The sequence below is a fragment of the Myxocyprinus asiaticus genome, chromosome 38, assembly GCF_019703515.2.
Source record: "Myxocyprinus asiaticus isolate MX2 ecotype Aquarium Trade chromosome 38, UBuf_Myxa_2, whole genome shotgun sequence".
Classification (NCBI taxonomy): Eukaryota; Metazoa; Chordata; class Actinopteri; order Cypriniformes; family Catostomidae; genus Myxocyprinus; species Myxocyprinus asiaticus.
Genome location: NC_059381.1, coordinates 10504142 through 10532045, shown reverse-complemented (window position 1 = coordinate 10532045; position 27904 = coordinate 10504142). Strand labels below are relative to the sequence as shown.

The following is a 27904-nucleotide window of genomic DNA, read 5'->3' as shown; positions in this document are numbered from 1 at the left end:
ATGAATCAACAACATATTCACTAAATTCACATTAGTACAGTTAGTATCACTATAGCAAAAACCATGGTTAATTTTTGTTCTGTTCTTTTTGTGGCAGTGATGGCCAATGTGAATATGTACCTGTTCTACGCGGCACAGCTTGTCCACGGTTCCCTGGTAGTGCTTCATGCAGTCCTCAGCCAACTGCAGGTGGGTAGAGTACTAAATGGACAGAGTTTAAGGGTTAACAGAGGAAACTGCACTTTCTAAGAGATGTCTTGATTGGACATAGTCTCACATGTATCTCTTGTGACCTCTCTCACCTTGCTGAGCTCTTTCTGATATTGGGGCATCTTCTTGAGCATTTGAGACAGGTCCCTCATGGTGGTCTGGAGCACAAACATTGGTCAAATAACATGTAGTTAAACACACACATTGGAATGTGATCAGAAAGAAATGCTCTGACTTATGTTACAATGTTTTTTCTACTTTGTCATTAAAATCACAATGTTCTCTTTTTGCACTGAAGCATTTTACCAATCAGAAATTAGCATAATTAATTCTGATTCAAAGTAATGGCCAGCATCATCCAATCACTTCCAACCATGTTGCATAAGACATCCGAACGTGTTGTATTCTTTCAGACAAACTGTCATGACTACATTTTGATAGAAGTAAAATTAAACAAGTAATGAAAAAAATAATTAATAATGAAATGAGTGAAATTAACCTTAAAAAGTAAAAAAAAAAAAAAATTATAAAAAAGGAAAAAATGCTTTTATTTAGAAACGTTTAGTTGTTGCTTGCATTTATTTTTTTCAAAGCATAGTTATTTTCCCAACTCTTATTTCCAGCTGAAGTTCTTGACATGGGTTTGTGTTTGATTTTCTTGAAGAAAAAAAAATCAAGTAATAATAATGCCCTCTAACATGACTGGCTGGACTTTTTTTAATTATTTAAAATATGCTCTTTTATTTAGATTTCATAATTTAGTATAGGCATTGGCTGTGGTGGATTTAGGCATGGGCGACATGGGCAGGCACCCAGGGTGGCATCTTGCTGGTGGCGGCACGAGGCGCCCCACACAGACAAGTGTGCATCCTGAACATCACCAGCCATCTCATTTACAATCTTGAGATTGTAAATTTTCCACGTAATTTTCAAAACAAATTGCAAACTGTAAATGGCAAATGCATTTTCTATTTATGGACACATAAATTGTGACATAATCCAAATGCAATTGCAAATCACGTATTACGGTTTGCATTTGTGTTTACACGAACGTACAATGTCTGCCAAATTTAAATTTGAAAAGCAAAGTCCATTTTCCATTGCATTTCCCATGTCTTACGAGTTATGACCCTGTCATATCAGTGTTGGGGGTGTGAGTTTATACTGTGGGGTGTGTTTTTAGTTGGAAGTGATGACAGTTTTCCTATGGGTTTTTATACTTATGAGTTAAATAAGGTCTGTGGTAAACATTACTTGACGATACGTGGATGCTTTGTTCTACAACATAAATTACACACCGTCATACCTCAAATGTGAATTCTGAAGCTGTATTGAATTACATACTTTTTTTAAAAAACACAGCAGCTTCAAAATTTATGTTAAAGGTATGAAAGTGTGTAATTTTTGTTAAGAACAAAACGTCCACGTATCGTCAAGTAACGTTTACCACAGATCTTATTGAACTCATAGGTTAATTAACCCCATTATAAAAACCCATAGGAAAATCCAGAGGGATCCCATGACAAATTAGACTTCCGGGTTCGCCTACAAATTGACGTCAAGGCTGAATGGCTCTATCGACCGTCTTGCTGTCGACAATGAGGGGCAGTAATTGACAAAAATGAAGCGAATGGTGCAGGAGATTTTGGACTTGCACGAGAAAGACCAGTACGTCCGCGGAAAAAAATTATCTGCGCGAGAGAGATTTATACATATATATACTATATATTAGTTATTGTTATTGCCAAGAACATCCTACACAGTGTAATACAGAAATTAAAGAGGAAAAAGAACAATGAAACATAAAGAGAAATTCAGAGAAACAATTAGCCTATACATCAAGAATATTTGAACCATCTAAATTAAATTGCAGCATATTACGTGTTGTATGCATAATGTTGGATAATGTTTTGCCAATGTAAACATATGTTTATCATGTAAATAAAGCTTCTTTAATCTGATTTGGATCTGCAATTATGTAATTTTTTTTAAATGAATACGTTGACTGGTAAGAGATAGAAGAAAGCAAGGCTCTCTATAATGCAGTGGATTGTGTCGTCACTTCCAACTAAAAACGCCCCACAGTATAAACTCCCACCCCCAACACTGATTGACAGGTGTCCGTGTAAGACATCGGAAATGCAAGTGCAAAGGGAATTGCGATTCCATTAGAATTTTTGCAGGCTCCATACGGGACGCAGAGGAAGTGAAATAGCATACGGGGTAATTGCTTTTGCAGTTTCGATATGACAGGGTCATAACTCGTACTTCCATTTGAAATTTGGCAGACACTGTACGCTCGTGTAAACGAAAATGCAAACAGTAATACGTGATTTAAAATAGCATTTGGATTATGTCACAATTTATGCATCCACAAATAGAAAACACAATTGCAAATACAATTTGCAGTTTGTTTTGAAAATTGCCTGGAAAATGCTTCCATATTTTCCAAAGAATCCAGTCATGGAGAGCACTTTCCAAACTTTCATTGGAGAAAATTCCCGTTCTAGCGTAGATGAGAGACTAAACTTAGCAAAGTTAATTAGGTCACAAGATACAGCACGATATAAAGGCCATTATGGTTTATGCTATTACACTAAAGTCTGCAGAGAGTGGGATAATATATGTCACAGCAGACATAATGTACACGTGTGTGTTTATTTGTGTATGCGCTTGTGCTGTGTCAGTAAGTCAATCAATACTAATCCTACTGTAGCTTCAGAACACCTACACATGAGTCAGCCATCACATTTCACATTCGGCTGCCAACAAAATCTGATCTGCCAGGCTATCCTCCCCTGCCCACACTACACAAATCTCTCCTTTTATTCCTTCTTTTTTTTTTTCTCTTCCAGACCTCTCCCACCTCAGTCCAACTCCAGCGTACCTTCTCTCCTGTGCTCATCCGTTTACTGGCAGAGAATTCCTTCAGGGAGCGTGTCACTTCCCTGTGAGTGAAGGAAATGAGAAAGGGAGGAAGAGAACAGGGATGTTACTATTTACAGACGGGCATGAGAATATTATGGGGGAAAAAATATTTTTTTAAATAACTAAATAGGACCAAATAATAAGGTTTCACTCACTGAGACACCTCAGCGATATGTTTGTGTCGTAGTGCCACCCAGAGGTCATCGTCTTCATGCAGAAGGACTTCCTTCTCACGAGAGTCACCCATGCCGCTGGTATCATACCTACCAAATCAAATCAAACTATTTATATTCCTAACTTAAAATCAGACTTTTCGCAATCAACTCTGTGTTAGACCAACATTTTGGTCAGGTGATCAACTGGACGATGTTATTGGCAAATTCACAAACCTTTTTCACAGTCTCTGTAAATATCTTTCCATGTATCTATTCTGTTTTCTGCAAAAACATTTCTTTCATCACTAAGCAGGCATTTTTTTATTTTTTTATTTTTTTATTCTTGCTCACTTGTAGACGTCGTTCTCGATGGGCAGCAGGTCGTATGCCATAGCCTGGAAGGTGAGTTCGTGTAGGACGGGGGAGACAGGGTCGAAACCTCGATCCAGAATAATGAGCTGAGAGCGGGCCTTGTCTGGACCCTACTCAGAAATACAGGCAGATGTCTGAAAATATTCTCACGCTCCATACCCTGCTCAAGATATTTTTAGATAATAATGCTACCCACAAATAATATGGACTGTAATGGAGTTGACTTAAGCCAAGTAATACAGTTCACTATCCCAACTGTAGGCTGTTTGCATTTGCTTCATAGCAGCTTGGCACATTAAAGGGATAGTTCACCCAAAAATGGAAATTCTCTCATCATTTACTCATTACCCTCATGCCATCCCAGATTTCTTTTTTTTTTTTTTTACTGAACATAAACAAAGATTTTTAGAAGAATATTTCAGCTCTGTTGATCCAGACAATGCAAGTGAATGGTGACCAGACCTTTCAAGCTCCAAAAATCACATAAAGGCAGCATAAAAGTTATCCATATGACTCCAGTGGTTTTATTTATGTCTTCAGAAGCAATATACAGTAATAGGTGTGAATGAGTCCTTTTTTACTATAAATCTCCACTTTCACATTCTGTAAGTGTAAAAGAAAGTTGAGATTTATAGTAAAAAATGATTAAAATATTGAACTGTTTCTCATCCAAAATGATTGAATTGCCTCAGAAGACATATATTAAACCACTGGAGTCATATGGATTACTTTAATGGTGTCTCTGTGATTTTTGGAGCTTCAAAGTTCTGCCCACCATTCACTCTTATTGTATGGACCTACAGAGCTGAGATATTCTTCTAAAAATCTTAATTTGTGTTCAGCAGAAGAAAGTAAGTCGTACACATCTGGGATGGCATGAAAGTGAGTAAATGATCAGAGATTTTTCATTTCTGGGTGAACTATCCCTTTAATGTAGAATGTCCAGACACAGGTGTGCATTTATCTGCATATTTTTAAGGCTCACGCCTCATCCAATCAGAGTCGGAACTCCTTTACACAGATTATAAAATATCGAACTGCGATCATCCGTCACTTATTTATTTGGAGGCTAGGTCAGTTTGTTAATTGTTCAAATACTGTACAATTTATTCAAGTATCTAAACTTTTATCAGAATATTTTGCATCAGACTTTGCAATTGGTGTGAATGGCTTTATAGCAAAAAAAAAAAAAAAAAAAACTGTTGCCAAATATTCTACATTTTCTTGTTGTTTAGTCGCATCAAACTTGGTGTGAACATGCCATTACAGTCTCCCAAGAGAATTACAGCATTTCAAACTAATTTCCTTAGTGCATTAACATGCAAAGGAGGTCTTGTAGTTGAGGGTGAAAGAAAACACTCCACCCATTATATAAACAATGATTTGGGTTCAAATTCTTTAATATTCATATGGATTACCTGCCTCCTTTCTCTCACTGCAACGCATAACAATAACTGCAAGATGTGCCACTCACCTCCCCCATTGTGGGATCATCTGCCTTATAAGCATCCAGTTTGTCTTGAAGCAACTGAGCCAGAGTGGCATTATCTTTGTATTCCCTGTGCACAGAAATGCAGATTACTAGCGCAGACAAACATACATTTAGACTGTAAATTCCCAGGCACTGGCTGCTCATTTTGGTGATCCTGACAAGCAGCCATTTCCTGGAATCCAGTTCTGAGATGACTTAGCATGTGTTCTCCTCTAATTGCTGCAGCTAGACTGCTTTCATCCTCCCAATATTAATTTAAAAAACTATAAATAAGAGAAGGGTCTGTTGAAGAACTGATTTGGCAAAACATGTTTCTACCATCGTGGCCCCTGGTGTCTTACCCTCGGTATCGTACAGCAGGGTACTCCTTCAGTGTGGCACACAGTGTGGCCAGCTGCTCGGCCAGCCGTTCCATCACGGGGTTCTTCAGCTGTGTCTTATGAGGGCTGTAGAAGCTCTGGAAGGCATCAGGGTTGTCCAAAGAGAACACCTAAGCACACATACATTCATACTCGTTAGTATATCCAGTATATCCCATTCAGTTGCATTATGAGGACCTACAGAGCTGAGATATTCTTCTAAAAAATGTCATTTGTGTTCAATAGAAAGTCTGGGATAGCATGAGTAAATCATGAGAGAATTTTCCTTTTTGGGTGAACTATCCTTTTAATGCAGCGACAAGTGTTTGCGACAAAACTACATTTCCCATCATTATATATGGCTGCACAAGAATGATAAAGTAGGTAGATAAAGCATTAATGAAATTCCTAATGCGTGGCTTTGCTCTTCATTTTGTTGCAATGGTGCTAAAAAAAGCTTCCTGCCTTCGATAGTAAGTGAAAAAGAGAGAAAGAAATATGAAATACAATACAAGACTTTCGTTCTTTCTGAGTAAAATCACTTAAACGCACATCACAACGTATTTACGATTTCCGACCTTGTAAGTACGAGCTTCCCAGGAGGACTTGAAGCCACCAATAGAAAGGAGTGGAAAGGAATGATGAAGAGTTCATTTAAATGTATTAGCCATTGAAGAACTATATCAGTTGACCATTTTTACTCATTCTGTAATTACAACTATGCATTCTGAATGCTTTGTTTTTTTGTTTTTTCAATCATTTTTCTAAATTTGTACTATCCACAGCAAATGATTATCTAAATACAGCATTTTTATGCATTTCACATACAGTAGATGCCAAAGACCTCAATGGCATCATGTCACAAAATGTGCTTCTCTACTTCCTGTTTCCAAAATGTTGGTTTGAGTGAGATGGCTTTCATCTTTACAGCTACAATCTGTGATTCAGGCCTTTTCTTCCTGCCTTTGTGTTTCCTTTGTCTGAATCCCTGCCATATCTAACAGACACAGTCTATCAGTATTAGTCACCAACATATTCTTTTATCACCATTTGTTCTTTCTCTCTCTCAAGTACAGATGTTTAAATGTTTTTATCTTCCTTAATTTGCCTTTATGTCATGATTTACAGTATAAATGTCTCTCATAACTCGCTCTCTATGTTTTAGCAGTGCTTGTTCACAACCAACCCTCCCCACCCACTATTTGCACAGACAAGGTCACATGACTATCCTTCTGTTCAGCAGATGGGTTCCCCTTGATGCTCGTTCCCTTTCATAACCTCCACTGATTGGCTACTGCTCCTGTGGATGCTGCATTGGCCAATTATGCGTGGCTGAACAAGGCAGGCTCGTACAGCTCTAAGATGCAGCATCATGCCACAAAAGGTACAGCTCCTCTGACTCCACTGAATTAATCATAACAGACAGCATCAGCAGCAAGGCATTTTGGGCCAGACTGCATCCCCTTCTAGCATCAGAGCAGTTTTGTAACACTCTGTTTGAACAGAGCTACATTCACTGACTGTATCTCATTGGAGAGAGCTGCTGGAAACACTATTTCCCTGTATTCTCTCTCTCTCTTTCTTGCTGGCTCCTCCATTGCCTTAGTTGCTCACCTGGGACTCGTAGGGCAGGAATGCAATGTTGATCTCATTCAGGGTTTTAATGGTTTTAGAGGCCCGGCTCTTGACCACTTCATTAAACAGGGGGTCCGGGCAAGCTGCAGAACACACATAATGTTTAGCTAAATTTACATCAGCTGTTATATATATCAGAAATGCTGTTTATTTACCATTTGGGTCATTCACTATGGAGCTCCTGCTTAAAGGACAGGTTGGGAATTTTTTTTTTTTTTTAAATACTTTTGCTATTTAGTTTTGCATTCCCTCACAATTATTTTGGGTTCTCTTTGCAATACCTTTATCCATCCCTTACAAAAAATAACTATGGTTTTATTACAATAACCATAGCTAATGGTATTTGTAGTAAAACCATAGTAACCACAAAATTTACCATGGCTTTACTACAGCAGCTATAGTATCAACTATGGTATTAGTAGTAAAACTATAACTAAAAATGTAATACTACATTTACCATATTTAACCATGATATTCATAGTAAACTGTAGTAATGAAACAATCATAGATCATTCTGCCAAACAAACACAGTTATTACAGTTTTAGTATAGTAACACTATGGTTAATGTGTGGTACAATTATGGTTTTAAAAACTTACTGTGGTTTTGATAGATAGATAGATAGATAGATAGATAGATAGATACTATTGATTTAGTTCACATTTGTTAAAGGAAAGCTTTTTTGTTCATATCAGTTGTTTAATTCATAGGGTCACCAACCAAATACTGTAGTGCATATTACAAAGTACAGTGGAGTGCCTTCCAGTACTCACTGTCAGTGAAGAACACATGAGCCGCTTTATATTTCCCTGTATGAGGATCTTTGAAGTCATTAATGAGAGTCTGCACAGACTGGAAAGAGACAGAAACAAGGTTTACATAAGAGTGAGCGAGCAAGTGTGTGTGTGTGTGTGTGTGTGTGTGTGTGGGTGAGTGAGTGGGCAGGTTTGGGTGGTTTATGAGGACTTTTTTAGGTTACAAACTGGTGATTACAAGTGTATTATACTATAAAGGTGGTTTATGAGGACATTTCTAGTGTCCACATAATTAAAATCGCTTAAAAAACATACTAAACTATGTTTTTTTGAAAATGTAAAACTAAAACTATAAAATTTTAGAGGGTTAGGCTTAGGGGAAGGGTTAGGGTTAGGGGATAGAAGCTATAGGTCATACAGTATAAAAATCATTATGTCTATGGAGAGTCCTCATAAGGATAGCCGCACCAACGTGTGTGTGTGTGTGTGTGTGTGCGTGCACTATAGCAACCACAGCAGCCAATAGAATTGGTGGGGGTTTTCGGCTGTTTGTGTAGGCTGAGTCAATACTGTGTGCGTATGTGTGTATGTGTTAGTGAGTGACATATGTTCAGTTTGTACTGTGTGAAGGTTTCGCCTCCACACTGAGAGCATTAAGTCTACACTATCTTATTCTCTCTGTGTTAGTATCAAGGTGTTTCTTTGGTATATTGGTGCTTTCTGAAATAGTCGTGCCTTGAGTACCTTCTCAGTTGGGGTGATCAGGTAAATGGCCTCCAAGGAGGGCAGAGGCTCTCTTCTCTTGTTAATGTCTTCAACAACTGGAGGGGATAAAGAGTGAAACAGGGCTGTCATACTCCAGCTATCAGAAAAGGATTCAAATATTAATTTTGTCTGTTCTTTTGGCAGCTTTACCACATCACCATTTCCTGCCCAGTCTAGGTCTACATGAGAGGTTTCAGATTCGATTGTTCGTGCCTAAGATTAGTGGCCTAAGAGTTAGCACACATGCCCCAAAACATTAAGCTGTAGTGCTCATCTAGGCAATTTGAGATTGAGTCCAGCCTGTCACATTTCCTGCCTTCTCTCTACAATCCCTTTTAATAAATGTGACAAAAGGCCACATTTCTTTCATTTGTGGCAAAACACAGCCCTTTTAGAAAATCCAGGTAGAACATGGTAGCTGGTTTCTAGCTGGTCCAAATTGGCAGGTTGACCAGACATCATGTTCCACAAACCAGCCTGACCACCATAAGTGGGTATTACCCTCTGGAAGCTGTTTTGTTGCTGGTCCAAGATTGTCTACCAGCTAGAAACTATGTTCCAAAATGCAATACCAGTTAAAGATTTAAACTGGGAGAGGTCAAAATGTGAGGATTGACTTACTGGTGATGCCCTCTGTCATGATGTCAGTCATTTTGCAGCAAGAGGAGAGCATCCTCATACTGAGCTGGTCCACTATCAGAGCCTAGAGACACAAAACAGGGAACTACTTAAAACTCACTGGAGAGAGAGGAAACAATGAGATAACCAAAGAAAGAAGAAGGAAAAAAACCACACACACACAATCATTTGTCCAGCATTATGCAGAACTGACACAATAAGTTTAACAGTTTAACATACATAATTTCATGCACTGATTTAGATATGATTTTTGACCAACCAATAGCCAGGACTGCATTTACTTTGTAAATAATATAATATTTTTTTAAATGATGACACTGACTTTTTTCAGTCTCAATTTTTTTCAGCACTTGTGAACTTTGTTTTTCAAAATTTGCAAATGTTACTAATACTTACAGCCTATATTAGGGATATATTTTGAGGTTTGTGGGGGGGGGATAGATTTATTCATCACACTATAGGGCTGTTTCTGTCAAACAAATCTAGCAACCCTGGATAAAATTGTTCGATTTTAATTACGCAAACAGATTGCCTAGTCTGCATCTAAGGGACTCCATGAAAGATTTACACTGAGGTGTGGGCTTTGATGATAACACAAGGACATTGTGGTTGCTATGGAAAGGAGGTGAATGAGTTCGCCTTACCTTCCATTCTCCCTTCTTTTTCACCTTCTTGATAACATCATTCATAATCTCTGTAAAGGAAAAACAATGTGCATCAAATGTCTACAATTCATGCATCTCACAGACTAGTCATATTACCCCTCCCCAAACAGAATTACACCCTGTACTTTTCTGTCATTTTCACCATCTGCATTTATTCATTGAGATGGTGAGACAGTTTAGAACAGACAAACAACAAAACACTGCGTTATATTTGACAGGAAGCAGCTTGTGTTGGTTTATAATTCACGTTAATAGCTATTGATGTGCAGGAGGCAAACGAGTATCCTCACACGCTATAAAATATGAAGGCATTGGTGTTAATGCAATCTCTTTCACTGTATCATCTCAATGTGGCCCCCCTACACACACTTGCTTCAGTGCCCTGTAATGCCTCAAGCACTGCTGTGTGTGTGCCCATTCTGTTCTCGACACACATCTGAGCCCGACTGTGCTTAGTGGTCCACATCCTAAAATGAATTCTATCTCTCCCTTGCTTGCTTTCTTTGGTACCTTTTGAGTAACGATGTAAACAGAGTTTGTACATTGGTACATGAATATGCTAATCACTAGTAAAAAAATAGTAAAATGTACTTAATTTTCATTTCGCAAGTTTTTGCACAACTTTTCTAAGTAAATTTTAACAGTATAAAATTAAGCAAAGTCTACTTCATGACATAACATTGATTAAAGTGAGTAAATTTAACTTAAACTTTTCAGTTAAAACAGTTAATACATTTCAGTAAATTTTACTTACAAATCTGATGTATATAGTACTAAAATAAATGTAAGTTTTATTGGAACATTTCACATTTTGAAATTTCCTTATAAACACATTTAATCATGTACCACATGACATATGGAAGGAAGCCTTCCACAGGGAAGGTTAATGCATGCTATGCAGTATATTAGACAATGTCACCTTTCATTAGAGCATTACTCTATATAGAAATATAAGCATAAGCATAGTTCAAGCAGGAAGATCTTGGGATTCATTCTATCAGGCATCTCATCCAATCACAACACAGCATCAGCTTTATAAGGCCACCCAGGTGTTTCTTTTTGAAGGCTTACTTCCATTGTTTTCACCCTCCTCCACCCCATCACCACCAGTTTAGGTCTCTTCCTGGGCAGGGGTAAGCTCCGCTCCCCTGCCGTCATTGCTTCTAGTGATGGGTCGTTCATGAACGATTCGTTCATTTTGAATGTCCTTGCTCACACAGGAAACAGAAATGATTAGTTCACCTCTCAAGCCATCTGGTCTGAGTCATTCATTCTTTTGTCATGTGACAGCCGTATACGCTAGTGCTAGATTCCAGAGGTGAACTAATCTTTCTGTTTCTCATAATTTGTCCTTGGCTGCATTATAATTTGTTCCTTATTTGGACTTTAATCAAAGTTTGCGTAAATAGACGGGTGGGGGGGGGGGGGCTGGTGGGTGGTATTGGCTATTGAAAATTTTACATTTTAATTTAATTTTGCTCAAATGAATGAAATGAATGAAATTACTTCAGTAAAGATTCGTTCATTTTGCTGAACAAGACTCAAAGATCCAAGTCAGTAAAATTATCCGATCTTCCCATCACTAATTGCTTTCAGCAGGATCCAATGGTTCAAGCAAGTATCAGAGCGCTGAACCATATGACAGGGCTTACACCAAATGATTAATAAGAAAATATTTCTACATTCTTATTAATCTCAATAATCCCATGTCTTTTTTTATCAAAATAAGTTACAGACCTGTGTACGCAGACCTCAACACTTGATGCGCAAAACATGATGATGGTAACAATCAAAAGGAAACCTTTTTGATCATGAACAAGTAATTTTGAGTAGAAACTAAACCTTAGACTTCGCAAGTTACCAAACGTAACAACAAAATCAACAATAAAAGTGGTGTAAATAAACTTGCAAACAGTAAAAACATGGAGGTTCATTAGCAATTCAAGCCTGGTGTATGCTGGGAACACCAGCTTTGAAAGGTTAAGTACAATTTTCTTATTTTATTAACCCATGAAATTTACTCATTAGCGAATCAATATGACAAGGTTTGCTACTTCAGGATTGATACATCATGACCCGTTGTAAAGATAACAAACAATCATGAATAATATTTACTTATAAGCTAGAGAATTCATTTTGATATGTTTGAATTTAAGTAAAAATTTAGAATTTACTTAATATTTTTGAGTTCTTATTCAATGTTGAAAGAACTTAATCTTTTCTGCTAAATTATCTTTACCACAAAATATTTTTTTGTAAGAGTACCACTGTATAGCACAGAATTTTCTTGTAAGCAGACATGCCTATCAGAACTACGGCTAGGTAAGCAGCACGCTATCAGATGTGGGACTTCAAACACGAGACAGAGACAGCGTTCACTCTGGCAGAAAATTGAATCTACTGTATAATCAAAATCTCTCCATTCAGATTCCAATATTGTGTTTCTTACAGACAGCAACTCCAGCAAAATGTTAATGGTTAATAACACCATTCAATCATAGAGAATTGAATCTGGGTAGAATGAGGGGTGTATAACTCTTGTACCTTCTCTCTATTTCTTTCTCTGAATCTTTCTCTTATTCACTCTGATGTACTGTAAATAATCCCATCATGCAGGGATTGGGCGGTGGTGGCCATGTTTGTATGTCAGGGCCAATATTAGCCTGATTGCAATGTTAGCCATCTGGCTGTAGTATTAGAATAAATGCGCTTGAGATGATTTTGTGGCTTTGATTTTGTGACATTTGTTGTGACAAGTTAAGCCCCTCTGTGGCAGAAAATACAAGGATTTGAGCGAATACTGATGGATTATGGGTGTTTAAACACAGGGCTTGTTTTAGTTTACGGTGAAGAGATTAGCGCACCGGTCAAAAACTGAGGGGAGATTCAGCATTTAAATGATACTAATAGCAATTCATGTGAGATAATATATTTGTCAGATTTCTGACCTGTTGGATAGGAGTGTAGTTTTTCATCAAGAACAAATAACTAAAAAGGCAACAAAGTTGCCAGAGGAGAATTCAGCATGACAAAAGATCTATTCTGGTGCCAAATCTACAGTTTGATGTACTTGGATGCCTACGGTCCCCATTAGGGTCTAGGGGCACAAACAGCCTTTGAAAGAAACACAGACCAGTAAGCACAAATGTGTGGCCAAGACATCTGTGAAAGTGTGCATTATCTGGAAAGCACCACACATTTTTATTTTATTTTATTTTTTTGTTTCGTTTTTATACACTATTATTTGCAATCGTTTCCTTAAAGGTGCAATATGTAACAATTTTCATGTAATATTCGCCCTTTTTTTGCCAATGTGTGAACGGCTTGTAACGTAACTTAAAAAAATGAGCCCTTCCTGGACTTCCTAGGTTGCCTATTAAAGCCTGTAGACTGATTTTCATGCAAAGGGAGCGGGTCGCTTTTGCCGGGAAAATCCAAAGGATGTGACGTTTATGCGCGCTCCCGAGAGCCTTGCCTCAGTGCTTCTCTTCCACTATTCAACAGCAACAACAAACTGCAACACTAGGTAACGTTATCTTAGAGATGGAATCCAGCAAACGGCCGTCTCCCAGCTCAACACTGACTCCTACAAAAACAAAACAAAAAAACATTTATCTACTGAATCTCGTCTGGCTAAGCGGGAACGTGATCGTGGTCGAGCGAAAACTAGAGTGAACATCAGCAGGGCATTTGATTCCTGGAGGGACCTTCATTCGGTTTTGGGGATCAAAACTGACCCTGAATTGGCGTTCTTCTTATTGGACAGGTAGGCTTACATAACTGCAAAGCATGTGAAATATAGTGCCATAAGGATTGATCTGTGTAATTTTAGCTAAACTACAATAACACATGAAATGAATGCTAGACAATGTTCAAGATAATGCAAAAAGCTCCATTCATTAGTGTAACGTAACTTGGTTACACAGAAAATATATACAATCTATTATTATAAAACAATAGGACATCGATATATCAAAATGACAGTTGTGATGGAGTCACATCAATACTGAACTGTGTCAACATATTTATAATGTACACTCTATTTTATAAACAGCTACTGTCATAATCCACCAAATTTAGCTAACAGCTACTGATAAAGCTGGCTAGCTAGCAAACGCCAACATAGGCTATCATATAAATGCAGTCTAGTGTATCATGCAAAGAAAAGTGATTACTTCGAACTACAGTCTCGCATAGTCAGACCTATATCCACACTTTGTTTTAGCCCTGTTCCAGCACTGGAGAGTCAAATATAATATACAGTCTCAAAGTTTGTAGTAAAACAATCATAACTGTATAATTTTAATTATGTTACCCCATCTACAGCATGATGCCGGTGAATCACGTTCAGTCTTTTTGAATGTTACATCATTGTTTTGGTAGATGCTCGCTCACTCGCGTCCCTACGAAGTGTGTGCACGAGCGCGAGCGCGAGCAACAGGTAGCTGGCTGCAGTTCACTTAATGGCCACAGGTGTCATTAATAACAAGGGTTTCTGAATCTTTAACACCAGTATAGTTTATAACTTGTGGCTATACTTTTAAACAGTGAGTATTTTAACGTTTACAGATTGGCTTCCATTCACTTCCATTTTAAGTGCCTCAATTTAACCCAGATTTTTTGCAAGAAAGGAGGGACTAGTCAAAATAATTTTTTGTGGTAATTATGCCACAAATGCTGTCGATTGAGCTCAACTTGTATTGAACCTGGAATATTCCTTTAAGGAAATATTTCTAGTTGATCTAACCTTTAAAATTGGTTTGCTTGTGTAACCTAATGTATTCAAGTTGATTTAGAGATGTTAAATAAAAATGTTTTTTTATTAATTTTTTTATTAAATAAAACCTGTTAATTCAGATGTAACCACAAGAAGCATATTTTTTTAGGTTAACATTTTCTTCTGGTGTATTTGTCTACAGGGCTGGGTGTTACATTTAATTTTCACGAATCACAATATATTCACAATGATTTTGCTGGCAATATAATATTAAGCATTGTAAATATTGTAAAAATAATGTGCTTTTTATTTGGTTATTAATGCTTATAAAATATCATGTCATTAAACTAAGAGATGAGATGAGAGCGTTAAAACTGATGTTTTAATAGCGTTCACATTTCAGTATCAAAAATGGTGTTAGAGTTGGCAAGTTCAACTCTAACAAACTGTCCTTTTCAATGAATGAATTCATGACTCTGATTCAACGATGCACTTGTGTCATCATTTAAAAATGTTCACTTGTGGAAAAAGTCTCTTGTGTGGCATTTTTCATATTCATTAAAATACAAATTAAAAACATTATATAAATGAAGGTAAATATGGCTGTTTATTACTAATAAACACTTCAAATGAAAACAATTTAATATCATTCTTCCACATTGTGAATCTATTTGGCATTTTCAATGAAAAAAAAAACTTTTAAGCTATTTCAGAGTAAATACATAAATAACAAGATATATATGGAATATAATCAAAAGGCTGAATAATATTGAGAGAATATGTTTAGGTATATCACTGAATTAAATCATACAGACTGCAGGGTCTAAGTTAATCAAACCTTTTTTTTTTTTTTATGCTCATATTGGGTAATAAAATGTACCGCAGTCTATCAGCTATTTGTCACTGCAGACTGAATAGTTTCAACACTTATTTTCTCAGTAATGTGCTGAAGAATGTGTACAACAGCAGGCGTGGTTTAACTGATGCCACTGGGATTAGTCAGATCAGTTGGATTTGAAAATGACACTAAAGCAAGATAATTATAACTGGATCAATCAGTAAAATTCATTTAAATAAAATGTGATGTTTGACATCACAGGCCTGATTGGGCTTTTTTCCTATTAAGAATGTGTACAAAAGCAAATAGTAGTTACCATGGAGTCAAACACAGAGTAGAAAAAGGGGGTGTGAATGGGTGTCATCAGAGCAAAACACAGCAGGAAGCAAGAGACAGCTGCAGAGACTGTTTTACCTTCCGGGTAACTTAACAATCTAATTCACTTCAATCTTAACCGAACTGTATACATGTTTGAGAGACCCTCAGGTTTATGGCCCTTACCTACCACTAGAGCAGATTCTTTTTACTGCATTTCTTGATTTTTGTATTCCCTTGACCCCTTTGCTTTGCCCAAAATGTATCATCCTTAAAGGATAGGGCATCTTATGGATAGTTATGCAGTGTCTGACATTTAAGGATACCAGGCACCAACTGGTTCTGTCATATGGCCTGATCAATAAATTGCCACATTATATCTATTGGGCCAAATGAGGATGTGCTAGTGCATGCCAGTGCCAGTTGCATTCCGACTGTCACTTCCAGGGCTTCATCGTGCCTCCTCAGGGCCAACAGCCAAGCGCCTTTGGCCCACCGATTACCCTTGGGCCAAAGAAGGCCAACTGGGGATTGAGGCGGGGTCAGTGTCAAAGGCGGAGTTCTGCTGAGTCAGGTCTCGCTTTCCACCAAAATAAGCAAACAAACGGCAGCTTTAGACTCCACTGTGTTCATTTCAAGGGCCATCTAGTCTCCAGAGTCTGATACCTCAGCTTCAGCTTTCCTCTTGCTTGTTAAATGGGCGGGGTGTGTACGTTGGCAGCAGGGCAGTGTATTAAGGGCGAGTTTTAGGGCAACGCTGTGGGGCTATTGGCCCAATTGTGGGAAGGCAGATAGATTTTGGTCTTGTGGCTTGCAGTCCGAATATATTGGCCCCGGCTGAACAGTTAATAGCCCTGGCTCACACTGGCTCCATAGATGAAACGCTGCTAATGAGTGTAAGCATTTAGACACTGCACCATGAGTATTTAAATTAAGTCAGTGAGTGCATTTATATGTGCACCAATATCCAGATAACTACCAAAAATCAGCTTATTCAAAAAATATGACAACTCAAGAATCCAACTTTTACATGAGATTTGAAATCATCCGATAATTAAACCTCTGCTTATGACGTCAAAACATAAACAGAAATGCACACAACACCTGCACACATTAGATAAACCAGTAAGAACGCCAGTAAGGGTGTTTCCATGCAGAGCGAAATCGGGGTAATGGGCAAAAATCTGTGTGCTGATCAGTTTATGCTTAGACCTAAATTTTTACTATACACCAATAAACGAAAACCATTTAAGGTGTTTAACCTAACATGTTGTTGGTCTGTTAAGCATAATCGGTTTAAGAAAGTGCATTTAAACACAGTCATTGTCATTGTTTTCAGCCCAAACACAAAGCTTTTCTATGTAAATTAGGCATATAGATTGTGCTGATCAATAACTGAGTACACGATCAACAAGCATCAGGGCGGACAGCAAACTAAGGTTTATAATAGGATCTGGGTGTAATATTCATCAGTACATGTTGTCTTGACAAATATACTGTTATTATTCACACTTGGGTTAGGGTTTTTCAAAATCCTTAAAGCAAGACCAAAATTTCTCAATCTAACTTGCTCAACCACCACCAAGCTACATTGACTCAGCATAGTCCTTCAGCCTGTTGTGACTCAGGTTGCTACTAACTGATTTACATTTTTCCCATAGAGGACAATCGGTTATCCCCAAAATCCCATGGAGTTCCATTGAAAATGTATGATACTGACTTCTGAAGCTTTCAAGTTACATTCAATGCAGGCTTTCAAACTACAGAGCTGAGACATTCTTTAAAAATCTCTGTGTTCAGCAGAAGAAATAAAGTCATGCACATCTGGGATGGCATGACAGTGAGTAAATGAAGAAGTAGTTTTTGGGTGAACTATCCATTTAAACACTAAATCTCTCCTGAGTGCACCAACTGCAGTCTAATCTCACTTTAGCTCTTCATTCCTTATATTTAAACTTAACGTAGATGCCTTAATTAAGAAGAACGCCTTATATTTGCTACAGCGCAGCTGTAGTTTCTTAAGCTGCAATCAAATATATCTTTGCTAAGGTCGTTTGGGTATGATGCAATTGCTGGTTTACTGTGTTTGACTATTGGTTAGTGCATATTCCCAGGCTCCCCCAAGGCACTCGCCTCTCATTTCATGACCCACATTTACACTCACTCTCTCAGGAATTTTACAGCCATTTACCTTAAAGAGACAGTTGACATTTTATCTTATCCTCGTGGATCTGCTTTGATTTTCAGACATGGATAAAAATCCTGGAAACCTAAAGTTTTAAGGTTTCAGGTTTTCTGTTTATGTTGCATCACATGGTTGCATCAGTGATCTTGCTATTTTTCCAAAAGACAATTCTCTTATTATTGAGGCAGCACTCACTTTTAAACTGACAATTCGCCCAAAAATGAAAATTCTATCATTAATTACTTGCAGATGTTAGGCACAATGATATGGACTGACAGCCTCAGCCACCACTTTCATTGTATGGAAAAAAGTTGCGATGAAAGTGAATGTTGAATGAGACTGTCAGTCCCTAACATTCTGCAAAACATCTTAGGTGGTAAGAGAAAGTCATACAGATTTGAAATGACACAAGGATGAGTTTATGATAGAATTTCCATTTTGGGTTGAACCAACACTTTAATATCTGCTGAGTCAGATTACAAGCAGAATCGAAATGCATGTTTCTTATTGAGACATTATATAAATATAAAAATAGAGAGAAACTTTTTTCAAGGTAATTGGTTCCCACTGAGCAGTCTCATCCATACTGCAGTGCAGTCTGTGCGCATAGTGTCAGATAATGCCTCTGAGAATGTGACTATCGAATGCTGTCCTTGTATAACAGACGGAAGATGCTCTGCTGAACCCCAACCAATGTCACAGAGTCCAAGGACAGAGCACGCACCCACTCACATCCGTACACAAACACACACAGTGAGATGTTTGTCAGCTGTTCTGCTGGTATCGAATTTCAGCATGCTGAGTCACTGTGCAACACATCTCTTGCTGCCTGGGCAGCTCTGTCCAATGAAAACACAGCAGAGCTTTTAGAGGAAAGAATAGTGATGCTATAGACCTCCATGCCAGGTCAAAGGTGCTTTTTCATTATGGTAGATTAGGTTTAAAAGTGTTCAATGGAGAAATTAAAGTATGCAGAAGTCTGACTTGAAGAATTTAGTAATTTACCAAATTATGGTGGGCAAAAAGTAATTATAGAGTACAGTTAAAAGTTAATTTTACTAATTAACTAAAAACCTAAAGATAAAAAAATAAAAAAATTAAAAACAATTTTAACAGGATACCAGCAAACAGAAAAAAGTAACAAAAAAACAAAAAACAAAAAAAAATGGCAATACAAAGGGTTTTTGGACATGTTTGATGGTATATGAATATGGTCATCATTCAGTACCATACTATATATTAAAGTACTATTACCATCTGATATCATCACATTACATTTTATGGGGCATTTAAACAACTCTAACAGAAGTTGCGTAAGTTAACACGATTTTCAACTGCTCTGCGTTTTTCACGGTGTGCGAATGTCAGCCTACAGTTTCTTGTATTATTAGTTGCTTTTTGTTTTCAGGACAATATCCTATACTTACTTAATATACAGTATAGACCTATGTATATGTAATATGTCTAAATATATAGTTACCACTGAGATTATCAAGCTGCCATAGGCTACACTGACGGTGACTGTCAAATCTACATAATTAAAGGTGCACACAGTCATTTTGTCCTCATTACAATGTTTCCCTCCTAAAGAAATTAACTGTAATTTTGAAACGTATTTATTAAATCGATCACTAACATGAGATGAAGACTCCAGGTATAGGCCTATCAGTAACCTTATAAAAGTTTTTTTTATTCTGCTTGGACAGTCTGTCTTTCTGTTTATCTGTCTGTTTATCTGTCTATTTATTTTATTTTATTTTATTTTTTTGGAGCGGTATGGCACAGTGATTAAAAAGCAAAATTATAAATAGCTCTTCATGTCAAAAAAGATTGCAGACCTCTGCTAAAATTAATTTAATAATTATTTTAATGGCTTTGCAATGTAAACATCATAAAATATGTATATACAATAATATGGTACCATACACGTTTTTACAGGCATAAAATGCAACACTCAATTTTCAGACAATATGCAATGGGGGTCCCTGCTCCGTCTCTCTACATACCAAAGGGTGCTTGGGCTGAAAATGGTTGAAGACCCCTGCCCTAAACCTAACCAGTAGTGTCAGAAAAAGCAAATGTGAGATAAAAAAAAAATGCAATTGCTTAAGCAACCACATCATTTTGTGGTGCTTCTATGACATTTCCACTTGTGCGCTCTTTAGGACTTGTATCACACTCCTTTGCATCGCAAGTGCAATGCTTTATCAGTTGAGCTATAGCGCAATTTTATGGTATTTGAACAAGCTTCTAAATAATAATAAAAATAATAATAATAAGCTTAATTTATATAGCACTTTTCCAATGCTCAAAGCGCTTCACAAACAACAAACATATACATCAAAATGAGCCAAACAACACTACAACACAGTAAATACATCAAACACCACAAAACTAGAGAGCCAGAGCCAATCATGTAGTCCAGAGTGAAAGTATTCTGTTTTTCTGCACGTATCTGACACGACAGTACAGACAGAATGAACAGTAGTGGAAAAATGACATGTTTAAGGTAGTTCCGTGTGGAATGGGGGCACCAAGCAACCTGTGTCATCCTGCATCTCGCATGCCACAGAGCCAAGACGAGTGCAAACTCCAGGACCTCAAATGGCAAATGGGAACACACACGAAGACGACAGCCGCCACACCATGAAATCTCTCCGTCAGATATGCAGCCATCTGCAGCAACCACGCCAAAAACACCGGCAGGTAGGCAGACCAATAGGCCGGGTGAAATGCCACACGAGGCCGGTGGAACAGAGCAACCAACCCCACGCACCAGCGGGTACCACGAAAACAGGCGAATGTCTGTTAGGATTAAACGAATGTCCATTTTATGATTAGGCAGAATGGAGAGAAATGTACATATAAACAACTACAACATCAGGACAAAACAAAAGACAAACAGTTCCGGCGTGAAGCGGCAGCCAAATGCGCACAGCGTACTCACACCGGAAGACACGACTACTGAACTAAATCTAGTTATATGTAATGCAAACATTAAATGTATCGCCTTACAAGTCATGCACTATAGTAAAAGTGTTATGATGTCATAAGATAGCGATGTGTAAGGAACGGGGCGAAAAATGAGTGTCTATGAACTAATAATCTGCAGTTTTACTCGTGATTTATATGAAAAGAAATAAAAGTCGTTGTTCTATCTAGTGCCTCTAGTGTTCATTTCACCAGGAAAATGCCGTGATAACAATGAGCCATGTAAAACTCATTTTGCAAAAATGTAGGTATAATAATGTTTCTATGAGACCAGGTTAGAATATGTCGCTAAGAATACTGTAAGTGAACAGTGGCACCTGCAGCTGTACGGCCGTACACTCTGTGCGTACCATGAGCGCTCCGACTGACCTGAGATATATTTACTCTCAGAATATTTCACCAATCATGAAATGTGTCCCAATTTGAGAATGAATAATCCTTTTGAGTCGGTTCTTTTCGGTGAATTGGCCAAACGGGCTTGCAAAATGGTCTGAATCGATTCGTGATTCAGTACAATTCATTCAGAGCGCTCTCTCACTGAATCATTTGGAGTGGTTTCTCACACAGTAAAACAGTATTGGGATATTTACGAACAGAGAGAACAAACAGCGCTGGACACAGTGGAAACTTATCTACAATCATCTGAAACAAAAGGCTGTCTTTTTGAGAGGTAACTTTGAGAAACTTCAGCTAGTGCTGTGTCATGTGAACAAGGGGCTGTTCAAACTGAACGTGTTTTTGCATCTGCACGTGCTGTTTTTCAATCGTTTCCCATATAAATATTCACTAGATAGATGTCTTTTGACAACTGCGTCATGTTTCACTGTGTTTTTAACATCTCTCACGGGAGCGCTGCATTTTTAGACGCTGTGTCAAGTTAAAAAGAACTTTTTCAACTGATAGACACTTGCGTTCTGCTCTATTCGTTGTGGTGCGTTTTGTTTTTTAGTGCAAAATGCGTCTGTCTGAACGGTTACTGGAAGAAAAACTTTAGCCAATAGTTACATGAATGCTACTCATACTCGAGAAAATAAATAAATGCTTATTTCAAAGTCACCAGAACTGAACACTTTGGTGGTGTTTTTTGCAACAACAAAAAAGATCTCCAGGGTTTACTAGGCAGATTTAGTGCGTTCCCTCAGATTAAATCCTGCAGGCTCCCCTGTAAGTGGAGGTTGTTCAAACAATGTACATGATCTCAAAAATCCACTGTGTATACATTTTAAAGACATTGCTGTTTATTATGTAACAATTTGAAAATTTCACAGCCTCATTAATAATTTAAAACAAGAGCATGTTTTTTTCTTTCCCTTTTCTCTCTCTAACATTTCCATAATTTTTGAGCAAATTTCATAACTTACCTCACAGATTTCAATTTGAGGTCAGTATGTTTTAAATCACAGTACTCTGTAGCGATTCACTCTGGGCAGGGTGCACTGCAGGGACAGAATCTTTTATCCTGAGGTCTGATTTATGTATCCCCAGAGCTCTCCATTCAGGCTCATTTTCATTGGAAAGCCATAAGCTCAGTGTTCAAGAAGAACTCTGGGTAATCTATTCCCTGAGAGATAATCGAGAGCTAGAACTACACATTACCTTTGTTCTTCAACATTAACGTGACCACTGGTAATAGAGTGTCATATAAAGAGCGTACCAAATCAGATCATGCCGTCAGTAACAAAACAAGGAGATATCCATCACTGTATCAAACTGTATTATTAATTGCAGAGTTATGGCTGATCTAAATAGAAATCTATAATTCATTTCGATTCCTGGAACATTTTATATCCCCCTGCAGAGATCTAAAATTGTACACTATTTATGTCTATGCACCCTTGCACACAGCTAATGCAGCACCCAAATGTCAGGGCAAGTGCAAACATGGATAATGATAATTTTAGTGGTGCATTCTAGATCTGATAAAAGCCGGTGTAGACCAATAGACAATGCATTTAATTCTGTTTAATTATAATACGCTTTTAAGGCTTTCCAAGGATACACTGTCAACATGTCGACATCTAGAATATTAAAGAAGTGATTTTCTTTACATATTGTTGTCCTGTTGCTCTCTGGTTGATAGGTGCTTGCTAAGGGAAGTATCACTATTACTATTGCTTATAGTTACAGTTAGGGATTTGAACAAACCCCAAACCCATGTATTGAGCTTTGGCGTGTAACGCATCCAGCACAGTTTGTATTACGAATATGAATGATACCTCAAATCATGCAGCTTGTTGAAGAGAGGTGAGCATGATCACATGGGAACTCGACATGTTGTTACCCTGACATCGACCCCATTCTGGCAAGTTACTGACAAGCATCATCTTTCATCAGACATTTTTGCATCAAGTCAAGTGTGTTTACCTTATCTGTGGCGCTACTGATAGCATGGAAGTAATTGTATTAACATAATCAATGATGAGCACGATTCTGAGGTTGCATGTTCTCTCTAAGATTTCAATTTTACTCCACTGATAGTTAGGTTTAGGGTTGGGGTTAGGACGTATGGTTCTTAAATATGCATTCCTGTCAACTGTCTGTATTACATCATTTACAACTAAAAGCAACTCGCTTTTGGTGCCACTCTGTAGACATTTCACCTGAAAACTGGACCTCATGTGTATGCATACGTTCAATAACACTTCTAGCTTCGCCCACTGGAGCGATTCGAATTTCAGTAAGCACAGACCGATTTGAGCTGAAGAATTTTCAACCAGCTGTCACTGAATTCATGGTGAGATCAATCTGTATTTTTCTAACTGATCGGATTTACAATTTTTGCATGTGAACGTTAAAACAGGTGAAAAAATCCTATAGACTTGCATTGAAGGAGAGACCTGAGCCATATCTAGAGACCAGAATATCATAGAGATGTAAATGACGTGAAGGAGGTTTGCTTGTGTATTGGATGGGAGCAAAGTGAGATGGCAATTAGTAGCTATTGAATGCAATTCCAGAACAACAAAGAGGCAATTGTCCATACTGGATTTGTACTCTCTAGCTCTGTTGATGGAGAACATTAACAGCTCAGTGCATACTGTAGGCCTACTACGGCTATGTTTGGAATAGCATATGAACATACTACTCTTACTATTTCTGCATAACATAGTATGTATAGTGTGCATGAAATACCTGGATGTCTTTGTACGTTTGCCAACATGTGCATTATACAACAAAGCACACTGCACAGAATAATGTATCTCACAATGTAATACCCTTGACTTGACCTTCCATTTCTAGTGTGATGATTGAACCAGACAGAATTAGAGCTGCAGTTTTTCACATCTCTTTCTTGACTTATTATTTGACCAGACTGATAAAATGTAATTAAAAAGCAAAATAAAAAAAATTATGATAACTGGACAGCAATTAAATGTATTGAGATGAGGTTATGTAAGCATACAATTGTTTAAACATTTATCGTGCAATAATGCCCACTCTTTCATATAAAAAAATAAATACATTGAAAACAGTAGGGTTAGATGTATACTGCACAGTATTCGGTAAGTATTAAACTAGCATTCCATTCCGAGAATGGCCTATGTCAAATGCATGGTGTGAAAGGGACAGAACTCTCTCTCTCTCTCTCCTCTGATATTTGTGAGATATGAATGTCCTCAGTTCAAGTCGGGCATGAGTCACACGCTTACAGTTTGCCGTAAGGCACTCTGACTTATAAAAACACTATGATCAAGGACTCTCGTCTCAGTTAATCTTTTGTTGTTGTGCCCTTGAATGCTACAGCTGAAAAGGAACCGTCGTCATCTAAAGGGGCGTCACATACCAGGTTTTGTGTCTGTGTTGGTGTATAATGAAGACTGTGTTATTTTTCATTCCCTCCAGGTGTCATTGATGGATGTGTGTAGATCTCAATGATGCCTGTGCATTCATGACTTGTATTGGTCAGGTTAGCTCCATCGACAGGCATTCAAATGTAGCCAAATATTCTGATGTATTTTGCAAGCAACATATAAATAAATTGCAGAAATATATATTATAGGTGCTGTTTCACCATTTATAATGTGTTGCTAGTGAAGGGCTTGTGACTATGTGTATTCTTGTGGTGCTGTCAACCAATTAAGGCTGTCAGGACATAATTTTTTACAGTTCCAGAGTGATCAGTCACTTGGTATTTATGGCTCAGGGGAATGACTCAACAAATTGCTGCCGAAACTGAGTCTTCTGAGCCTACGTGTGTCAACTAAGCAACAGCCATTTTAGGTATTACACCTTCTCGGTATTAATAAAGTAGGCTGAGTAATTGATCATCAAATGAATGCAGATAATTACATCAGCTAATGGGTTTCCAGTATATAGAGTCCAAATCTTCTCTACAAAGAGATTTGTGGAGAAATCAAAGAAGAAGAAAAAAAAATGTTTCCCTAAAGGCTGAATGTTGAATGCAATTTTGCAAAACCTGAAAACAGTGCATAGTATAGGCTCAATACATGTGAATAGATCAACAAATAGAACTGCTAACAAAAGAAACGGGTTCATTCAGAAATAAACTAATGTCTGTGTCATTCACACAGATGCTTTCCATGTCTACTCCTGCAGTCCCTTAATGTGGCATTTGCATTCTAGAATGCACATATGTACCTTTTCCTGTGGATCCTGCAAAAAATATCGATCTATCATCTGTCTGTCTGTCCTATCTATCTATCTATCTGTCTGCCTGCCTGTCTGTCTTTTCTATTCATCTATCTGTCTGTCTGTCTGTCATTCTGTCTATCTGTCTCTCATTCTATCTATCTATCTGTCTGTCTGTCTGTCTGTCTTTCTATCTATCTATGTACGTGCATTTGGCCACTTTTGTCTTGAGACATCACTTGGCTCTCTTCCCTTTGTTCTTTAATATCTGACCCTGTGTCTGGATATTTGTGATGTGTGCTGGATCTAATGTCCCTAGAGTTGACAGTGAAACCAACGCAACACAAAAACACTGCATGCATCAAACCACACCAAAATCAATCTATCATTCCGCATGTGAGGAAAAGTGAATGCAGGGCAGGTGCTCCGAGCGCTTATGCCTTTTATCAGACCAGATTTCATTCTACATCTAGTGCATGTGTGCGTGTGCATTTTCCCATTCATTTGCAATGGTCAATGCAACAGGATTTTCACAATTATGTAAGGAAGTTGGGCTTTCCATTATTTTTAACTGAGTTTTAGATTTAGGTTGTTGGCAACATAAGGCACACGGTGAAGGATTATATATATATATATATATATATATATATATATATATATATATATATATATATATATATATATATATATTATTTATTTTTTTGACAGTAGGCTATTATTGCTGTAGACTGTTTTAATGATATCTTACTCACATAAAACTATTAAATTAAATGTAGCCATTCCTAAATAACTATTTTTTACAGTGCAAATTTTATTTTGAAATGAGAATGTGTAATGCAGTAAACATGCTTAAACAATTATTTTATGTAGTTCTGAGTACATAAAGCACACTTAATCTGGAATTGGGATACATACTGTATATAACGCAATGGGATAGCCTACATATCTTCATATGTAGTCATTATTATTTAACTAATAAAATTAATCATTTATGAATCTTTGTTCATTTATGTAATCATTTATTACATTTATTCCTTCATTATATTTGTATAAGTCATTTGTCAATACATAAAATATGAAATGCTTCATGAGTATAAAATGAAAGTATTATCATTTGTGATTACGGCAAGGTTCATTTATATTAATTATTAGCAATCGAGGCCTGAAATCTCTAAAAGAGTGCGACCTTTCGCATGCCACTATTCCTACACAACTGTCACATTATCCATGTTGCATTAAGCCAAATATATTTATCTAAAATGAGAAAACACCTACAATCACCAACACAGTCTGTTGTTTCTAAACGCCATTCCGTTCCTAAATGATCTATCTGTGGAAATCATCCAGCATGCATTCTACATAGAAAACATCAACATGGCAAGCGGAAATTACAGCTGCACATCTGAGGGATGCGCATTTGGTGCGTTCATTTTCCAGTCTTCAAACGAACGCGAAGCACTCCGCCATAAATCGATCCATCTGCATTCGTGTTAAAACCACGGGCACTTTTTCCTGGGCAGATTGGTTCACCAACTGGAATTTTACGCAACGCAATAGGCCCTACATTGCACTGGTGATCAATCATAGGGGTGAGGTTTTGCCATAACACATACGCATATATTCGCCTAATATTTGAATGCGGTATTTAGATATTGTATCATCAATATACAATTATATAATCATTGGGATGCTAATCAGAATAAAAAAATTTAAAAAAAATTTTGTTTTTTAATTAAAAAAAAATCTCAGCCCCTCGAAACAGCCCTGCGTAATTCCTTAAATGTTCGTGCAGAATAAGGGCGTTCCTATGTTGGACCATCTTTACACCAGTGTATCAAGCCTTTTTTATAGCAATCTGGTTCTCCAGCTAAATATTTCTGGTTTAAACCAAAAACGCATGGGGGAAAAAAAGCATGTTTGTGTCATGTTCCACTGATGCACAATGCGCAACGGTGCGTCCCCGTGAGCACTGTAATGTCCTCACCACTCAGCACAATGGCAGGGTAAAAACCGACCACATCCACGGGGAACCAATCACGCAAGGAGCACTAAAGACACATGCAATAATAGGCCTATACCATAAAATACTATGTATCTATTTGGTTAAACCTTAAAGCAAGTGTTTAAAATCTCAGTAGCTGATGATTAACATGATCTTACTTTCGCCAACGACCGCCTTTAATCCAATCGGTGCCATGATGCTCCTGAGTGTTCGCCCGTGTGCTGTATGTTTTCCTCCCTCTCCTCCTCTTGCTGTCTCTGGCAGAGCGATGGATGGTGCGCACCTCACACAG

General features: G+C 37.6%; 1 protein-coding gene across 2 annotated transcripts in view; it reads right to left on the bottom strand.

Annotated features, from left to right (window-relative positions):
* Nucleotides 1–27904, bottom strand: part of LOC127428794 (syntaxin-binding protein 1-like) — a 45669-nt gene extending 17765 nt beyond the window's left edge. Inside the window, exons 1-13 of one of the 2 annotated variants that reach the window (XM_051677393.1) lie at nucleotides 27771–27904; nucleotides 9954–10003; nucleotides 9292–9373; nucleotides 8650–8726; nucleotides 7924–8002; nucleotides 7131–7234; nucleotides 5499–5647; nucleotides 5140–5224; nucleotides 3645–3775; nucleotides 3294–3401; nucleotides 3098–3158; nucleotides 303–368; nucleotides 121–201 (exon numbers count right to left, since the gene is read on the bottom strand). In XM_051677393.1, coding sequence (XP_051533353.1) covers nucleotides 121–201; nucleotides 303–368; nucleotides 3098–3158; nucleotides 3294–3401; nucleotides 3645–3775; nucleotides 5140–5224; nucleotides 5499–5647; nucleotides 7131–7234; nucleotides 7924–8002; nucleotides 8650–8726; nucleotides 9292–9373; nucleotides 9954–10003; nucleotides 27771–27807 — 1110 coding nt within the window. In that variant the 5' untranslated portion in view covers nucleotides 27808–27904. The remainder of the gene's footprint in view (nucleotides 1–120; nucleotides 202–302; nucleotides 369–3097; nucleotides 3159–3293; nucleotides 3402–3644; nucleotides 3776–5139; nucleotides 5225–5498; nucleotides 5648–7130; nucleotides 7235–7923; nucleotides 8003–8649; nucleotides 8727–9291; nucleotides 9374–9953; nucleotides 10004–27770) is intronic. The other variant, XM_051677394.1, reaches the window with a different exon arrangement.